Source organism: Dermacentor albipictus, chromosome 1 (genome assembly GCF_038994185.2).
Source record: "Dermacentor albipictus isolate Rhodes 1998 colony chromosome 1, USDA_Dalb.pri_finalv2, whole genome shotgun sequence".
Taxonomy (NCBI): domain Eukaryota; kingdom Metazoa; phylum Arthropoda; class Arachnida; order Ixodida; family Ixodidae; genus Dermacentor; species Dermacentor albipictus.
This window is the reverse complement of record NC_091821.1, coordinates 514294477-514309565: the sequence shown is the minus strand read 5'-3', so window position 1 is coordinate 514309565 and position 15089 is coordinate 514294477. Positions and strand designations below refer to the sequence as shown.

Sequence of the window (15089 nt, the reverse complement as noted above, 5' to 3'; positions counted from 1 at the left end):
CTGAGCCCCCCTCCCTGGCGATGCCGAAGACTGCCCCCCCCCCCCCGCCTAACCTGTCATTGCCAGAGTTTTGTCACCCACATCATTTGCAGTTTTCTTTTACTTGCCTCGACCTTTTCAATTAACAGTTTATTGCGGCTAATAGCTTACTGCATCATTGTTGGCGCGGATGTGCACGGATTTGAATTGATACTTTGCTTTATTTCTGCAAATCCTGGCACTAGTGTCGCGTAGTAGTGGCGGTGAAGAAAGCAACAAAACAGGGAATGACGAAACTAGCGTTTTATTGGGTGAACTTGTGCCGTAAAAAACAGGCTACACTCATAAAAGGGCGACAGCGGCGAACATAGTCGGCAATCGTCGTAAATCTGACCAGTGGGTAAAGCATAGAGTAACATAGTAAACGTAAAGAGGGGACACCCCCATAGGTGCCTGCTGCCGACTTTGGCTCTCAGCACACCTAGGGGAATCGGCGAAACGCATCAGCCTCCAAGATACTTCTCATGTGCTGATTGTGGCCATGGTTTCCCTGCAAACTTCTTAATCCCATCCGCCCACTTAACTTTCTGCCGCCCCCTACTACGCCTCCCTTCCCTTAAAATTCAGTCCGTAACCATTAACGACCCTCGATTGTCTTCCCTTCTCATTACATGTCCTGCCCATGCCCCCATTTCTTTTTCTTAATTTCAACTAAGATGTCATTAACTCGCGTTTTTTCCCTCACCCAATTTGCTCTTTTCTTATCCCTTAACGTTACACCCATCATTCTTCTTTCCATAGCTCATTGCGTCGTCCTGAATTTAAGTAGAACCCTTTTGTAAGCCTCCAGGTTTCTGCCCCGTACGTGGGTAGTGGTAAGACACAGCTGTTATACGCTTTTCTCTTGGGAGATAATGGCAACCTGGTGTTCATGATCTGAAAATGCCTGCGAAACGAACTCCAGCCCGTTTTTATTCTTCTGATTATTTCAGTCTCATGATCCGGATCCGCGGTTACTACCTGCCTAAGTAGATGTTTTTTTTATACCAATTCCAGTGCCTCTTTACCTATCGTAAACTGCTGTCCTCTTCCAAGAATGTTAAACATTAGTTTACTGCAGACTAATTTTTAGACCCAACCTTCTGCTTTGCATCTCCAGGTCAGTGAGCATGCATTGGAATTGGTCTCCGGAGTTACTAAGCAAGGCAATATCATCAGAGAGTCGCAAGTTACTAAGGTATTCTCCACTAACTCTAATGTCCAATTCCGCTGTTTATCACTGGGTTAATCCCGGCTGCCCGACCGTCAGCACGCAGTTGCTCCTGCACGAGCCTGTTCTTATGCCCCGGCTGCAGCATCGGGACGGCGTGGACGAGCTCGTTCCCGGTTCTGTATCCAGCTTTGTTGGACATGGGGGTTTAGTTCGCGCGAATGCAATCATGTGGCGCACTGATCTTAAATGTTTTCAACGTTCCCACGGCGACGTAGTGATGAAGTCAGGAAAACAAAAATAAAACAATGAAAAGCTATCCCTGCGCACTGAACTTTGCCGCACTGCTTGTCCGGCTGGTTATCAGTATTATTGATAAAGCGCACTCGCTCGTTGGCTTGAAATGGCTTATCATCCTACGAGCGTTTAGTCGCGAAGAGCGATGATTGATTATTTTCTTTTGATGCGGTTCTTTTTTATCTTTCTTTTTGATGATACGGAGTAAACAGTAAACAGGGTAACCGTCGGAAGCACCACACGGCAGCCTTTCTTCAGTAGGGACATATTCTTAACACCCGAACATTTCACAACGTCTGGGAGAGACGCCGTCATGGAAGACATGATTTTGACGTTGCGATTTCGTTAAGGTGCCCACTATTATTTCCCTATAGACTTTGCTATCCGCACTCATGGACTACCGCAGCAGCTGCAAATCGAGACGTGCATAACTATTTAGATGGATACATGGATAAGTTGGTTTTGCACCTTGAGGCTAAAGGCACAAAACAAGAATTGTACAAGGTGTCCCTGTGTGGTCGTCCGTTGGCATGACATTGCCGAAGCTGCTCACAATATTGTCTCGGTACACAACCCCATATCGAGTGCTGCGTGCAGTGACTTCAGTCCAATACCTTTGGGCATTACATATACAGTACTTGCAGTTACTTGTGAAAGTACAGTACTGTCACGGTTACCCACGTGCGCGAACGGAGACCATTATTTAAGATTGTGCAGTAATTTATGCGGTACGTGTCTGTGCTCCATTCCGTTCCGTCTAGATATGTATATATATATATATATATATATATATATATATATATATATATATATATATATATATATATATATATATATATATATATATAAACATTGTCACGTGGTCGTGACGTCAAGGAACACAGTAGCAATACTGTGAACGATAAAACTAACTTTTATTGGGCGAACCTGTGCCCACAAAACAGGCTACACTTAAAGCACAACGTAGCGGCGAACACGCTCGGCGATCGTCGAAAACCTGATCAGCGGGTGAAGCGCGTCGGATTTTATAGATCAGCCGTCGAATGTTCCAGATTAACCGATGGTACCCGCGTGTCTTCCACAAAGTTCTACACTATTCGCGTCGCGCATACATGCAATTAGACTACACACAAGTTGCGGTGAAAGACAGTGGACGGAACCATCGATAGCATTCCAGAAACTTCTTTTACATGCAGGCGCGTGCTGCGCTGCACGATAGCATTTGTTAGGCGGCCAAACGTGGTCGCCCGATAAAGATAAGTACACGTGTCAATATTGCCACGTGTACTTGTTTGACTTTATCGGGAGACACGTTTCACCGCCTAGCAAAAGTTACCGCACGGCGCAGGACGCGCCCTGCATTTATCGGAAGTTTCCGGAATGTTATCGATGATTCCATCCGCTGTCTGTGACCGAACCTTGTGTAATGTGATCGCATGTGTGCGCGATAAATAATAATAATAATATTTGGGTTTTACGTGCCAAAACCACGTTCTGATTATGAGGCACGCCGTAGTGGAGGACTCCGGAAATTTTGACCACCTGGGGTTCTTTAAATGTGTGCGCGACGCGAATAATGCAGAACTTTGCGGAAGGCACGCGGGTCCCAGCGATTACTCTGGAGCGCTTGACGACTGATGTATAAAAGCCGACGCGCTTGACCCGCTGATGAGACTTTCGACGATCGCCGACTGTGTTCGCCGCTATCGTTGTGCTTTAAGTGTTGCCTGTCTTTGTGGGCACAGGTTCACCCAATAAAAGCAAGTTTTGTTTTTCACAGTATTGCTACTGTGTTCTTTAACGTCACTACCACGTGACAAGATATAGCCGCAATGTAAATGTAAACTAGCCGATATCGAATGTCAAATGCCTACCCACATACTCAAAGACCTCGCGCACAACTACTGACACTTATTTGTATTCAAGAATTGTGCGTCTCCCAACGACATCCTTAAGGAATGGTAAATATAAAAATTATGGTGTTTTACGTGCCAAAACCATGATCTGATTATGAGGCACGCGGTATTGTGGAATTCCGTTGTAATTTGGACCACGTGGGGTTCTTTAACGTGTGTCTAACCCTACGTACATGGGCGTTTTCGCATTTATCTCCCATTTAAATACAGCCGCGGTGGCTAGAATTTGATCTCCCGACCTCGTGCTTTGCAGCCCAACACTATATCCACTAGGCAACTGTGGCGGATAAGGAATGTTGGCAGTTCGAAGGAGGTTGACAGCCGGCACGTGGAACAATTTGTTCATATCCTCATTGCCTGAGAATCGGTACCAGTCTTCGAAGAATAACACCGTAGAGTGCACTGTACTTAATGTGACGGAGTTCCGTCCAAAATTTTATGTCAGAATCACCCTGTAACGACTGATGACCAGGCATCTTGCTTATATGTGCAGTCGCCTGACAGTTGCCAGGCGTTGGCGTCCGCCACAGTACCTACTTGAGCTCTCTACAACACTTTCCGACGTTGTCACCTTATTTCGCACCATTGGGTTTCGGCTGAACTGCTTCAACAGCCAATTTATTTGCTCGGAATTTCGACTACCAACGTTGCTTTCTTTTGTCTGTAAGTCATCCTTTATATATAGATAGTACTTTCCTGAGATTTCCAGCGGGTTCACCTTTCCCAAAATGCTTGCAGTTTTGTCGGCATCTATTCATATTTTGGTGGATCTTTAATAGGCGTTGAAACCACAGCACGGCCCCCTGACTATGCTTTTCAAAAGGTCATTTTATTTCCCTGAGGTCTTTTGCAAGCGTCTGCCTTCTTGCCATTCATCAACTTCCTGATTTCCCTGTCACTTATATCCCATTTTGACGGCTACGATCCCACGGACGTTGGCAATGATAAAATGGCCATGGTATTGAAGCCGTTCAGATCAATTCGACTGTGGACATGACAGCCGCTTTGGTTCACTGCGAATGAAAATATTGTATTAATGAGCGCCAATCTTAAGCATATATATTCTGCGGATCCCACACACTGTGGTAATCTATGTAAGAGAAGCTTTTGTGTTGTTTGCTTTTATTGACGCTAATTAGTGGTAATGCTGACTGCGAATGTATAATTTCTCCAGCATTTATGCAATACGAGAGCAGCGAGTTGATGGCAAATGTAACTTTGCGTCCACCACTGCTGCTTGTCTGCGTAGTACACAACATACAGCGAGACGTGTTTACTTGAGGCATTGCTGCCGGCCATGGTTTATAACCTATGAGAGCGTTGAGCATTCTCATTGCTTCACATAGCACATCGCATCACGGCAGAATTATGAGGCTCTACGTGCTAAAACTATAATAGGATTATGAGGTACGCTGTAGCGGCGGATTCCCAATTAATTTTTACACCCTGGTGTAATTTAACGTGCACCTTAATATAAGTTTACGACTGTTGTAGTATTTCGCTCCCGTGGAAATGCAGCTCCAGCGGTAGGGATCGAAACAACGGCGTCCAAGGATGCCATAGCCACACAGTTACCGCGGTGGGCCCAGAAGCGTTGATTTGACGTGCGACCGCTTCTTTAGTATTGGATAGACCCTACGGTGACTTAATGTGCGTTTGCATCTACACGCCCTGTGTCAATAGCCAACTTGACGAATTTGCATAGTGTTTATTTTTGAGAAACAAGAGAAACGTACAGTACCATACCTTCCACTTGGCCCGCAACTGTTGTCGTGACTATAGTAATAGAGTTTCCTTATATTCGTTTCCTTAACGTAACCGTTTCCTTGTCACGACCTTCCCTCCTGTATGGGAACTGGGAACGAAGAGTGGCAAGGTTGTTATTAACTCGTTTCGCGAATACCCTTGTTCTACCCATTCTCCCCCTCTTCTCGCTGCCCCCTTTCTACCATTCTATTTACCTGTCTTTAGAACTTGCACGTTAGTAGAGCGGTAAGTGCTGCAGTTCTTGCGATGCTTTTGCGGAGGCCCACACGAAATTAGAGCTGTAAAGAGGCTAATGTAAAGCCTCCCAGGGAGCTCCCGAGAGAATTGTGCACATGTGACGCGATGAAGAGCTCCAAACAAGTTTCTCGCGTCGCCATTCCTCTCTGCCCCATTCCTTCCATAGCCAATAACCAATAAAGGGGTCCGCAGGGGTCTATATTTGGCCCGCTACTAGTCCTGCTTTTTATAAATGATTTACACGGTTGTTTATATTTTACGCTTACGACATCACATTACTTGCAACCGATCATTCACTAACTTCTCTGTCTACTAAGGTAAACACTGACATGAAAAATATTTTAACGTGGTGCCACCTTTACTCGCTAAGAATAAATCTTACCTAAACGTCTTTTATGCTTTTTTATTCGAATCGTAGGACACCAGAATTCATTCCCACTGTCAACCTAAACTCTCTTGACATCAATTCAGTAAATGCACGCTCATTTCTAGGTAGAATTCTTGACTCAAACTTAAAATTTACAATGCATATCGCCAATTTGGAGCGCAATATTTCTCCTGGTATTACAATTTTACTTAAAGCTTGGTATTATTTTAGCAAACCAACATTGATAACCTTGTATCATTCTTTTATTCACAGCCATCTCAATTATTGCATTACAGCGCGGGGTAACACATATCCAACTCATATAGCACCAGTACAGCATTTGCAGAAACAAGCCATCCGGATATTGTCGCTCAGCTCATTCTACTACAATGCTTTTGATACGCTTCACAACCACAGAATACTTTCAGTAAATAATCTTGGTAAACAGGAATTAGCTGTAATGTAATTTATGGTTACACGTAATCCTCCCGCAGTAAATATATTTTTAAGGCTACTTTGGTTAACTTACACCGCACAAGATTTGCAGCTAACAAAATTTTTTTTTTTTGCCACTAATACATACTAATTATGGAAAACAACCTGGATGTTTCGCAACATTATCTACTTGGAACAGAGTCCCACTAGATGTCAAGCGCCCTACAGCTTTGGGATTCTTCAAAAAAATATTATTCACATTTCTACTAGATGTCCAAATAATCCACATATCTAAGCTATTCACTTCACGCCTGCTCCTTTGTCTTTCGTTATTGCTTATTTTCTAGTTTTTTTTTCATTTGAGTCCCTTATAAATATTTTTGGTTTGTACTGCTGCGAATGCCTTAACTATGGTTTTAATTCTACGAATAGTTTTTGACTTTATATTATTTCGCAGTCTGTACTACGTTTACTTGGCATAATATTCCACTTAGTGACTACTATATTGCTCTTTCATGCTGTATAAATGCTCTCATGTATATATTTTCCGTGAGGAGGTCCCCTTTCAGCCCCATGCTCTGGGACCTCCTTCTGTGTATGTATGTGAGCAAGTATATCCGCTTATTCATAAAATAGACCGAAACTGAAATAGAGACAGTTCGTGTTTAAGTAACGTTGTAAGCCATTAACGCACTTTCTCTTCATCTGTATGTACTCACCATTCCTTCTCGCCAGTGTCTGGTTGAGTGTCGCTCATGCTTGAAGAAGAAAGAGAGTGCCGTTTGCCAGCTGAGCAACTGTCATACATAAGTGGCAGAGGGTGCCCTTCGATCTCCACGTCCTTTGCCCCCCTCCCCCATTCCTTCCAGCTTCACTGCAGCTCTGTTCGGGTCTTCGGTTGTGTAAGCTATTAATAACTCCCGAAATTAGGTGCCCAAATTTGGTATTTACTGCCTAATATCCATACTGCCTCTTTGTTGTGATGTTGCTGTAAGTGTTATATAAAAGATTAATTCATGCAAAACATTCACGCAGTTTTCAAACACCAACACGAATTTCAGCTGATTAGATCAACACAGCCGGCTCATTATTAGGGGTCTCTTTATAAATTTCAAGCAAAACCTAAAATTTGGGGAATTTCTTTTGGTTGAGTCTTTCATTGCTTGATATGCGTTATGGTAATTCGTAAACTAGAACTGCATGGGCACGCTCTAATGGAAACCTACCTTTGCCATAGAAAATGGTAGACCCAGTGTCATCGTATGGAAATGTTACTTGGATGCGACAAAGCATAGGATAGACCGCACAAGTCAACCCTGCGCTCTTTGCTTTTCATTCTATAAGTAAACGGCACCAAAAACGTCTTCATTCCTCACATTTTCATGAATGCGGACGACTTGAATGCTTCGTTTTCTTCTGTACATTCCAAAGAAATCGAGCAAAATAAAACAATTGCCGCTGACATCATGTAAACACTTTCCCAGTGTACTTATTTCATGCTAATGAAGCCGCCTTTCTGTATCTCGTTATCAGAGGTGCGTTAACGTTGAAGACAATTACTCACTCACTCCCTCCAGACGCTTAACGTCTCTGGCTGTCCTCATGTAGAACCGGCGTAGGTAGAAGAAAATCACGAATAGGATCAGAGTGGGGATGATAATCCAGGGGCTGATAACTGCCACCACCACCAGAACACCAACCAGGTTCAGGAATATCTGCGAAAGTTCAATGGCCCATGTGCCTCAGCTATGTCGCATATCAAGAAGGGCGCCTTCCCCCGAAGTAACTGCGGGTTCGATGAAAACTAATACTTACAAATGTGATGTCCAGGCCGGTCGGTGGAAGAAGGTCATCGATGGTACCCAAGTCCTTGGCAAAGCGATTTTGTATTCTACCTGCAATGCCCAATTTTTAGGTGTAATCATACTCACATTACGTAGGACTACTATAGCCGCAAACCATACCGAACCAAGCAATGAGAAGCAGAAGTCCCTTGGCCGTTCTTGAATACCTTTCCCTCTCAGTAAACTCTCCCGCTCCACCTTTAAGCTTCGCTATCTCGATGCGTGCTGCATTCAATCGCGGTTTCTGTATCCGGCCGCGCGGTAGCATCTTGAAGGGGCACGTACAATGCGAAAACACTCACGTCTAAGGCGCGTGCTAATGTTGAAACAGAATTGATTGCTGGCCTACTTAGTGCTTGCTAAAAGACGTGTTTTTTGTCCCAGGTGAAAACGCAGAAAAGGAACACACATACAAGGCAACACGTGCCGCAATTTCAACTGAGTTAGTTTGGGCAGTGGCCCAGAATTACATACACAAGTGAGCAATAACGTAAAGCTTATTATAATACCAGGAAGCCATTACATTATTTGATAAGCATCTTGCCATGTAAAAGAAATTATATATACGTAAGCTAAAAGAAACAGGAAACGGGTCTTGTTCTTAGTGTGAATTTAAAAGTTGCTATTCCATTTAGTTCATTTGTATTTTTTGCTACTTGGAAAGACCGTAAACCTTCTGCTCTTGAATATCGTACGAAAATCGAAGCACCAGGAGCACTGGCGGGACTTCATAGATTGTATTTTATAATTGTTTGTTCGCATTCGTTTAGCGCACAAAAGATGAACTACCTCAGGAAACACGCTGGGATCGATATTTTGGGAAACAGTGTTCTGTTCTTTTGTAGACAGTTGCACAACAGGTGTCAGTGTTGCCAACAAAATCCTTGAAAAGATCTTCGGCAGCACACAAAAACATTGCGTTAACTTACGCACCCTTTGGCCCCGTTTGCCCCCACGAACCAACTTTCAGCCAAGACGTGTGAGCATGAACCACTCTGGTGCAGAGAGTTAGAAATGTGCTAGAAAATGGGAGCGAAAATATTATATAGCAACGGTGCAAAATTTGTGGTTCTGCGCTCGTATTGAAAAAGGAGCTCATATGCCAGGATTGCATGCAAGAATAAATTCCAGCCAATGCTGATACTGGGTATCAGTGAAAGCAAATGACGAATGCGCCACTGAATGTTAAAGTTGTGCCATAAAAAACCTTTCGTGTCATTTAAGCGGACCATACAGGCCTACAGCAACACCAGCCGTGACAGTGGCTGTTTGAGTTGCTGCGAAATATTCGTAAAAGCAGAAATTATGGAATAGCTGTACTCGTACGTCGACACTTGACATTATAGATGTTGCATGACGATTCACCCTTGTGATTTAGCCCGAGTAAGTACATTTGCACACGCCTGTTAGTCTGAAGGAACAAGCGTCAGTCCCAGTTTCGTGAGACTGATCCCGATTGAGTCAGGTGGATTATGATTTAGTCTTGGCGAGCCCTAAGCCGATATCCTACGTTAGAAAACAACCTTGATTCACTGTGGTTGCTTTGTTGCTATGGTGTTGGGGTGCTAAGCCTGAGCCCATGCGATCGAAACCCGGCCACGGTGGGCGCATCTAGATGGGGGCCAAATGTGGCAACATCATCATCATCATCATCATCATCATCATCATCATCAGATAATATCAAATTTACTGCAGGACGAAGACCTCTACCTGCGACCTCCAATTACACTTGTCCTGTGCCAACCAATTCCAACCTTGCGCCTGCGAATTTCCTAATTCCATCACGCCACCTATTCTCACGCCATCCACGACTGCATTTTGCTTCCCTTGGCACTCATTATGTAACTCTGATGGTCCACCAGTTATCTAACCTACGCATTACATGACCTGCCCAGCTCCATTTATCTCTCTCTCTTAATGTCAGTTAGAATATCTGCTGTCCCCATTTGCTCTTTGATCATCACCGCTCTCTTCCTTTCTCAACGTTATGCCTATCATTCTACGTTCTGTCGCTCTCTCTACGGCCCTTAACTTCTTTTCGAGCTTCTTTATCAGTCTCCAAGTTCCTGCCAAATATGTTAGCACCAGTAGAATGCACTGATTCTACACCTTTCTTTTTAGTGATAATGGCAAGCTTCCAGTCAGGATGTGATAATATCTGCTATATGCACTGGAACGAATTTTTATTATTCTGTAAATATCCTTCTATTGATCAGGGGACCCTGTTAGTAATCGACCTAGGTAAACATATTCCTTCGCAGACTCTAGGAGCTTACTGGCGATCCTGAACTCTTGTTCCCTTGCCAGGCTGTTGATCATTACCTTTGTTTTCTGCATATTAATCTTCAATTCCACCCTTACACACTCTCTCTTAAGGCCCTCAACCATTCGTTGTAACTCGTTCACAGTGTTGCTGAACACCACAATGTCAGCTGCAAGCCGAAGGTTGCTGAGGTATTCGCCGTTGATCCTTACTCCTAAGCCGTTTCAATGTAGTAGCTCCCATACATAGTAAGCACGTACGTCATTCAAGGATACTCCGTGACTTCCGGTTTATGGCGGCGCCATTTTGAGGAACCTATAGGCATATGCGCGCGCCTGTTGATAAGGTTCCCCAAGATGGCGGAAGGTAGCGGAAGCAGGCGAGAGCAGCGGATGTGACGTCACGTGCATACTATCCCTATTGCAAAAACCAGCGCCACTGGGACCCAGTGCGCCGGATTATGGGCCCAGTGCAGCGCGCTGGACGCTGGGACGCTGGGAAGGCGCAGCGCACTGGGAGGCACTGGCTACTTGTGCGTAAAACAGCTCTAGCGCGGTAAATATGCGGTGCCTGGACACCATATATATTTTTTAACGCGATAGCGTTAAGGAGCTCGTGTCGCAGAAAAGCCGGTGTCGTCGGCGTCGGTGTCGGCGTCGGCGTTTGCGGCGTTGACCGTGAGCGATAAATCACGGCAGGCGCTTCATAAATAAAAAGCAACTTCCAAGATTGGCCCGGTGGGAATCGAACCAGGGTCTTCGGAGTGTGAGACGGAGACGCTACCACTCAGCCACGAGTTCGATGCTTCCAAGCGGTGCAAACGCGCCTCTAGTGAATGCGGTGTTGCCTTCGAAACGAGCCGTGGAAACTTATAATGCGGTGTATGTCGGTAATTATGAACATGTAACGTACAGAAGTCGCAATTACACGAGTTGCGAAGTGAATTTCCGCTGCATTTCTTCTGCGCTTTCCGCACACGCAGAGCCATCTTGCGGCAAACACAGAAGACACCCTCCTCTCAATGTACGGCGCTGCCCCGACAGGAGGCGCGCCGCGCCCGCATTGGGACCACTGCCAGGCGCGTCGCGGGACTCCCTCTCCCCTGACGACGCTTCGCCGTGCTCCCGGTTTAGATTACTATCTCTCTGCCCGTGCCGATCACGACGTTTGGCTGGCGTAGATCGTTTCCCCTCCGAGACACCGAGTTCTTTGGTTCGTTCCGTTCGCTCAGGCGCACGTTTCGTTGCCGCGCCGAACGCTGCGTTGCTCGACGCTCACCGCGTGATAGGTGGGCGCTAAGTCCGATGCGGGGCGCATCGTAAGTGATCGCTGTGCCGTAGCGCATTGTCTTATGCCCCTTGGCGGGTCGACGGGAACGCTGTCGCGTCCCACTCTTGAATGCGAAGCTTAAGCGTCCTCCAATTTTTTGAATACAGAAAGCAAGGAAGAGCGCTTTAGTGCAATAAAAAAAAGAAGAAAAACGTAAAAAATAAAATTGCCCCTACAAGGATTCGAACGACCTACACATCTCCAACCCGTCACTTTACCACTACGCCACGCCATCACAAAGAAATTCGTGGATAATTTGCCATGTCAAAGCCGAGAAGCAGTTTGTTTCGCAGAGCTACGTTTCGTACAGACATGGTTGATGCGCTATCGCCCAGCAACTAAAACTCACGCCTGTACCAGAAAGAAAAAGTTGCTGTCCGTATTCAGCCATATGCTTGGAAATGCCACACCATCGATTTTCACTTGCGATTGCTGTTTTAACTTCGAAAAAAAGTCCTAAATGAACCGCCGACCCGGGAACCGCCGACCCTGTTACTGCCGATTTCGATAGCCATTTCTGGTTCTTCACGCAAAGGGTATGCACCGTTTCCTTAGTGCAGTGATGCCTTTCAGTCAAGACGCCTGGCTAGTCATAGATCTTCGTCAGAGAAGCGCGGGCTAGTGCTGGGAGCCTTCGGCGATAGCACACATACCTGTGTTTATGACGCGTCACATCTGCGGTCATCGCTTCTTATGCTGGCACTGTAGACATGAAATAAATGTGTATTTAAGAACATCGATGCGAAAGCTGACATATACAGTGATTTATCCTTGTTAGATTTCTTGATTCCTGCGCCTAGACACTCCCAGAGGATGGACTCGGCGGATACGCTAGGCCTAAGCTACGGTGGGGAGCGATCTCGCCGCGGGTAGTTAAAATAGCAATCGCAAGTGAAACTCGATGGTGTGGCACTTCCAAGCATACTGCTGAATACGGACAGCAACTTTTTATTCCTGGTACAGGCGTGAGTTTTAGTTGCTGGGCGATAGCGCATCAACCATGTCTACGAGACGTAGCTCTGCGAAACAAACTGCTTCTCCGCTTTGACATGGCAAATTATCCGCGAATTTGCGTGTGATGGTGTGGCGTAGTGGTAAAGTGATGGGCTTGGGATCTGTAGGTCGGTCGTTCGAATCCTTGTCGGAGCAATTTTAACGCGATAGCGTTAAGGAGCTCGTGTCGCAGAAGAGCCGGTGGCGTCGGTGTCGGCGTCGGTGTCCGCGGCGTTGACCGTGAGCGATAAATCACGGCAGCCACTTCATAAATAAAAAGCAACTTCCACGATGGGCTGGGTGGGAATCGAACCAGGGTCTCCGGAGTGTGAGACGGAGACGCTACCACTCAGCCACGAGTTCGATGCTTCAAAGCGGTACAAACGCGCGTCTATTGAACGCGGTGTTGCTTTAAAAACGTGCCGTAGAAAGTTATACTGCGGTGTATATCGGTAATTATGAGCCTGTAACTTACAGAAGTCGCATTTACACGATAGCGAAGTACGTTTCCGCCACATTTATTCTGCGCTTACCGCACACGCAGAGCCATCTTGCGGCAAAGACAGAAGACCCCCTCCTCTCAATGTAGGGCGCTGCCCCGACAGGTGGCGTGCCATGCGCGCATTGGGGCTGTGCGCGGTCCGGTTCCCTCTCCCCTGACGACGCGTCGCCATGCTCCCACGCGGGTTGCAGAATCAAGCGCCGTTCCTTTCTTTAGATTACTATCTATCTCTCTGCCCGTGCCGATCACGACGTTTGGCTGGCGTAGATCGTTTCCCCCTCCGAGACACCGAGTTCTTTGGTTCGTTCCGTTTGCTTAGGCGCACGTTTCGTTGCCGCGCCGAACACTGCGTTGCTCGACGCTCTCCGTGTGATAGGTGGGCGCAAAGTCCGATGCGGGGCGCCTCGTAAGTGATCCCTGCGCCGTAGCGCATTGTCTTACACCCCTTGGCGGGTCGATGGGAACGCTGTCGCGTTCCACTCTTGAAGGCGAAGCTTAAGCGTCCTCCAATTTTCATTTTTTACGTTTTTTTTTTCTTTTTTCATTGCACTAAAGCGTTCTTCCTTGCTTTCTGTATTCAAAAAATTACCGACGATTACGTTACTTCCTAATGCGAAATTTGAGCGCAGCAAATAAGCTGTTTCACCTTTTCGATAGATTGAGGCAAAGAAATCGAGCAACACATGTATGCGCTATCACAGAATTTTTTTTTTTTCACACGTATTCCTTTAACAAAGACTCCACTAACAGTTCTTGACAGTCATGAAGGAAGCTTTGTGGTCGGAGAAATAGGCTGATATATGTTCGACTTGGTACACCAATGCTTGATTCTCAAAGACGAGATCTATACAAGTGCCTCGCGAGGTTGTCACAGCCGTGGGACGCGTTACGAGTGAGAGGAACGGGATGTTCTCCCGCATTCTCCCACAACCCGAGACTCGCAGGAAGAGGGGGGAGGGGGGCGGCGTGTACACCCAGCGGCAAACGATGGGGGCAGAAGCGCGCGCAGCAAGCGGACAACACGATAAAAGGAGAAGGGAAGAGATAGCAGCGACTGACTGATGCCGCTGACGCCGATAATGAGTCAACCCCTATCCGCCACACAAGAACAGGGGGGGGGGGACCCTTTCCTCCTATTTCTGCATGGCGGCGACGGTGTTCTATGCAGTCACGTTATCTTGAATCTCTAGCGGCGTCAGCGGCATCCAGCGGTATCAGTCGGTCGCTGCTAGCGCTGGGGGGATGAAAGGGGGCGGAGCTGGTTACGAGGCCGACGACGACGACGACGCGAAACCCAGGAACGGACGCCAAAGAGCTGCGCTCTAAAAAATGTATACGGTGTCCAGGCACCACATATTTAACGCGCTAGAGCTGTTTTTCGCACGAGTAGCCCCTGCCTCCCAGTACGCCACGCCTTCCCAGCGCCCCAGCGTCCAGCGCGCTGCACTGGGCCCATAATCCGGCGCACTGGGTCCCAGTGGCGCTGGTTTTTGCAATCGGGTATGTATACTTCTTCCAAGCATACAGTGCATAGCATTGCAGAGATTGTGTCTCCTTCTCTGACCCCTTTCTTTAACTTTAATAGCTCCAATACTTCTTCCAATCATACAATCATACAATGTACCCGCCGTGGTTGCTCAGTGGCTATGGTGTTGGGCTGCTGAGCACGAGGTCGCGGGATCGAATCCCGGCCACGGCGGCCGCATTTCGATGGGGGCGAAATGCGAAAACACCCGTGTGCTTAGATTTAGGTGCACGTTAAAAAACCCCAGGTGGTCAAAATTTTCGGAGTCCTCCACTACGGCGTGCCTCATAATCAGAAAGTGGTTTTGGCACGTAAAACCCCAAATATTATTATTATTAATCATACAATGCGTTGCATTGCAGAGATTGTACCTCATTGTTTAACCCCTTTCTTTATATTGTCGCGGTACAACGCGTACAGAACAC

General features: G+C 46.5%; 1 protein-coding gene and 1 long non-coding RNA gene across 3 annotated transcripts in view; one reads left to right on the top strand and one right to left on the bottom strand.

The window, feature by feature from the left end:
- The window catches only part of LOC135905985 (ATP-binding cassette sub-family C member 4-like), a 547697-nt gene that overhangs the window by 175359 nt on the left and 357249 nt on the right, over positions 1 to 15089 (bottom strand). For both annotated transcript variants that reach the window (XM_065437136.2, XM_065437137.2), the window contains 2 exons: positions 8024 to 8103; positions 7773 to 7923 (listed from right to left, as the gene is read on the bottom strand). In XM_065437136.2, the coding sequence (XP_065293208.1) occupies positions 7773 to 7923; positions 8024 to 8103 (231 nt within the window). The remainder of the gene's footprint in view (positions 1 to 7772; positions 7924 to 8023; positions 8104 to 15089) is intronic.
- LOC135905986 (uncharacterized) overlaps positions 1 to 15089 on the top strand; it is a 157783-nt gene that overhangs the window by 39709 nt on the left and 102985 nt on the right. The gene's annotated exons all lie outside the window — the stretch shown is intronic.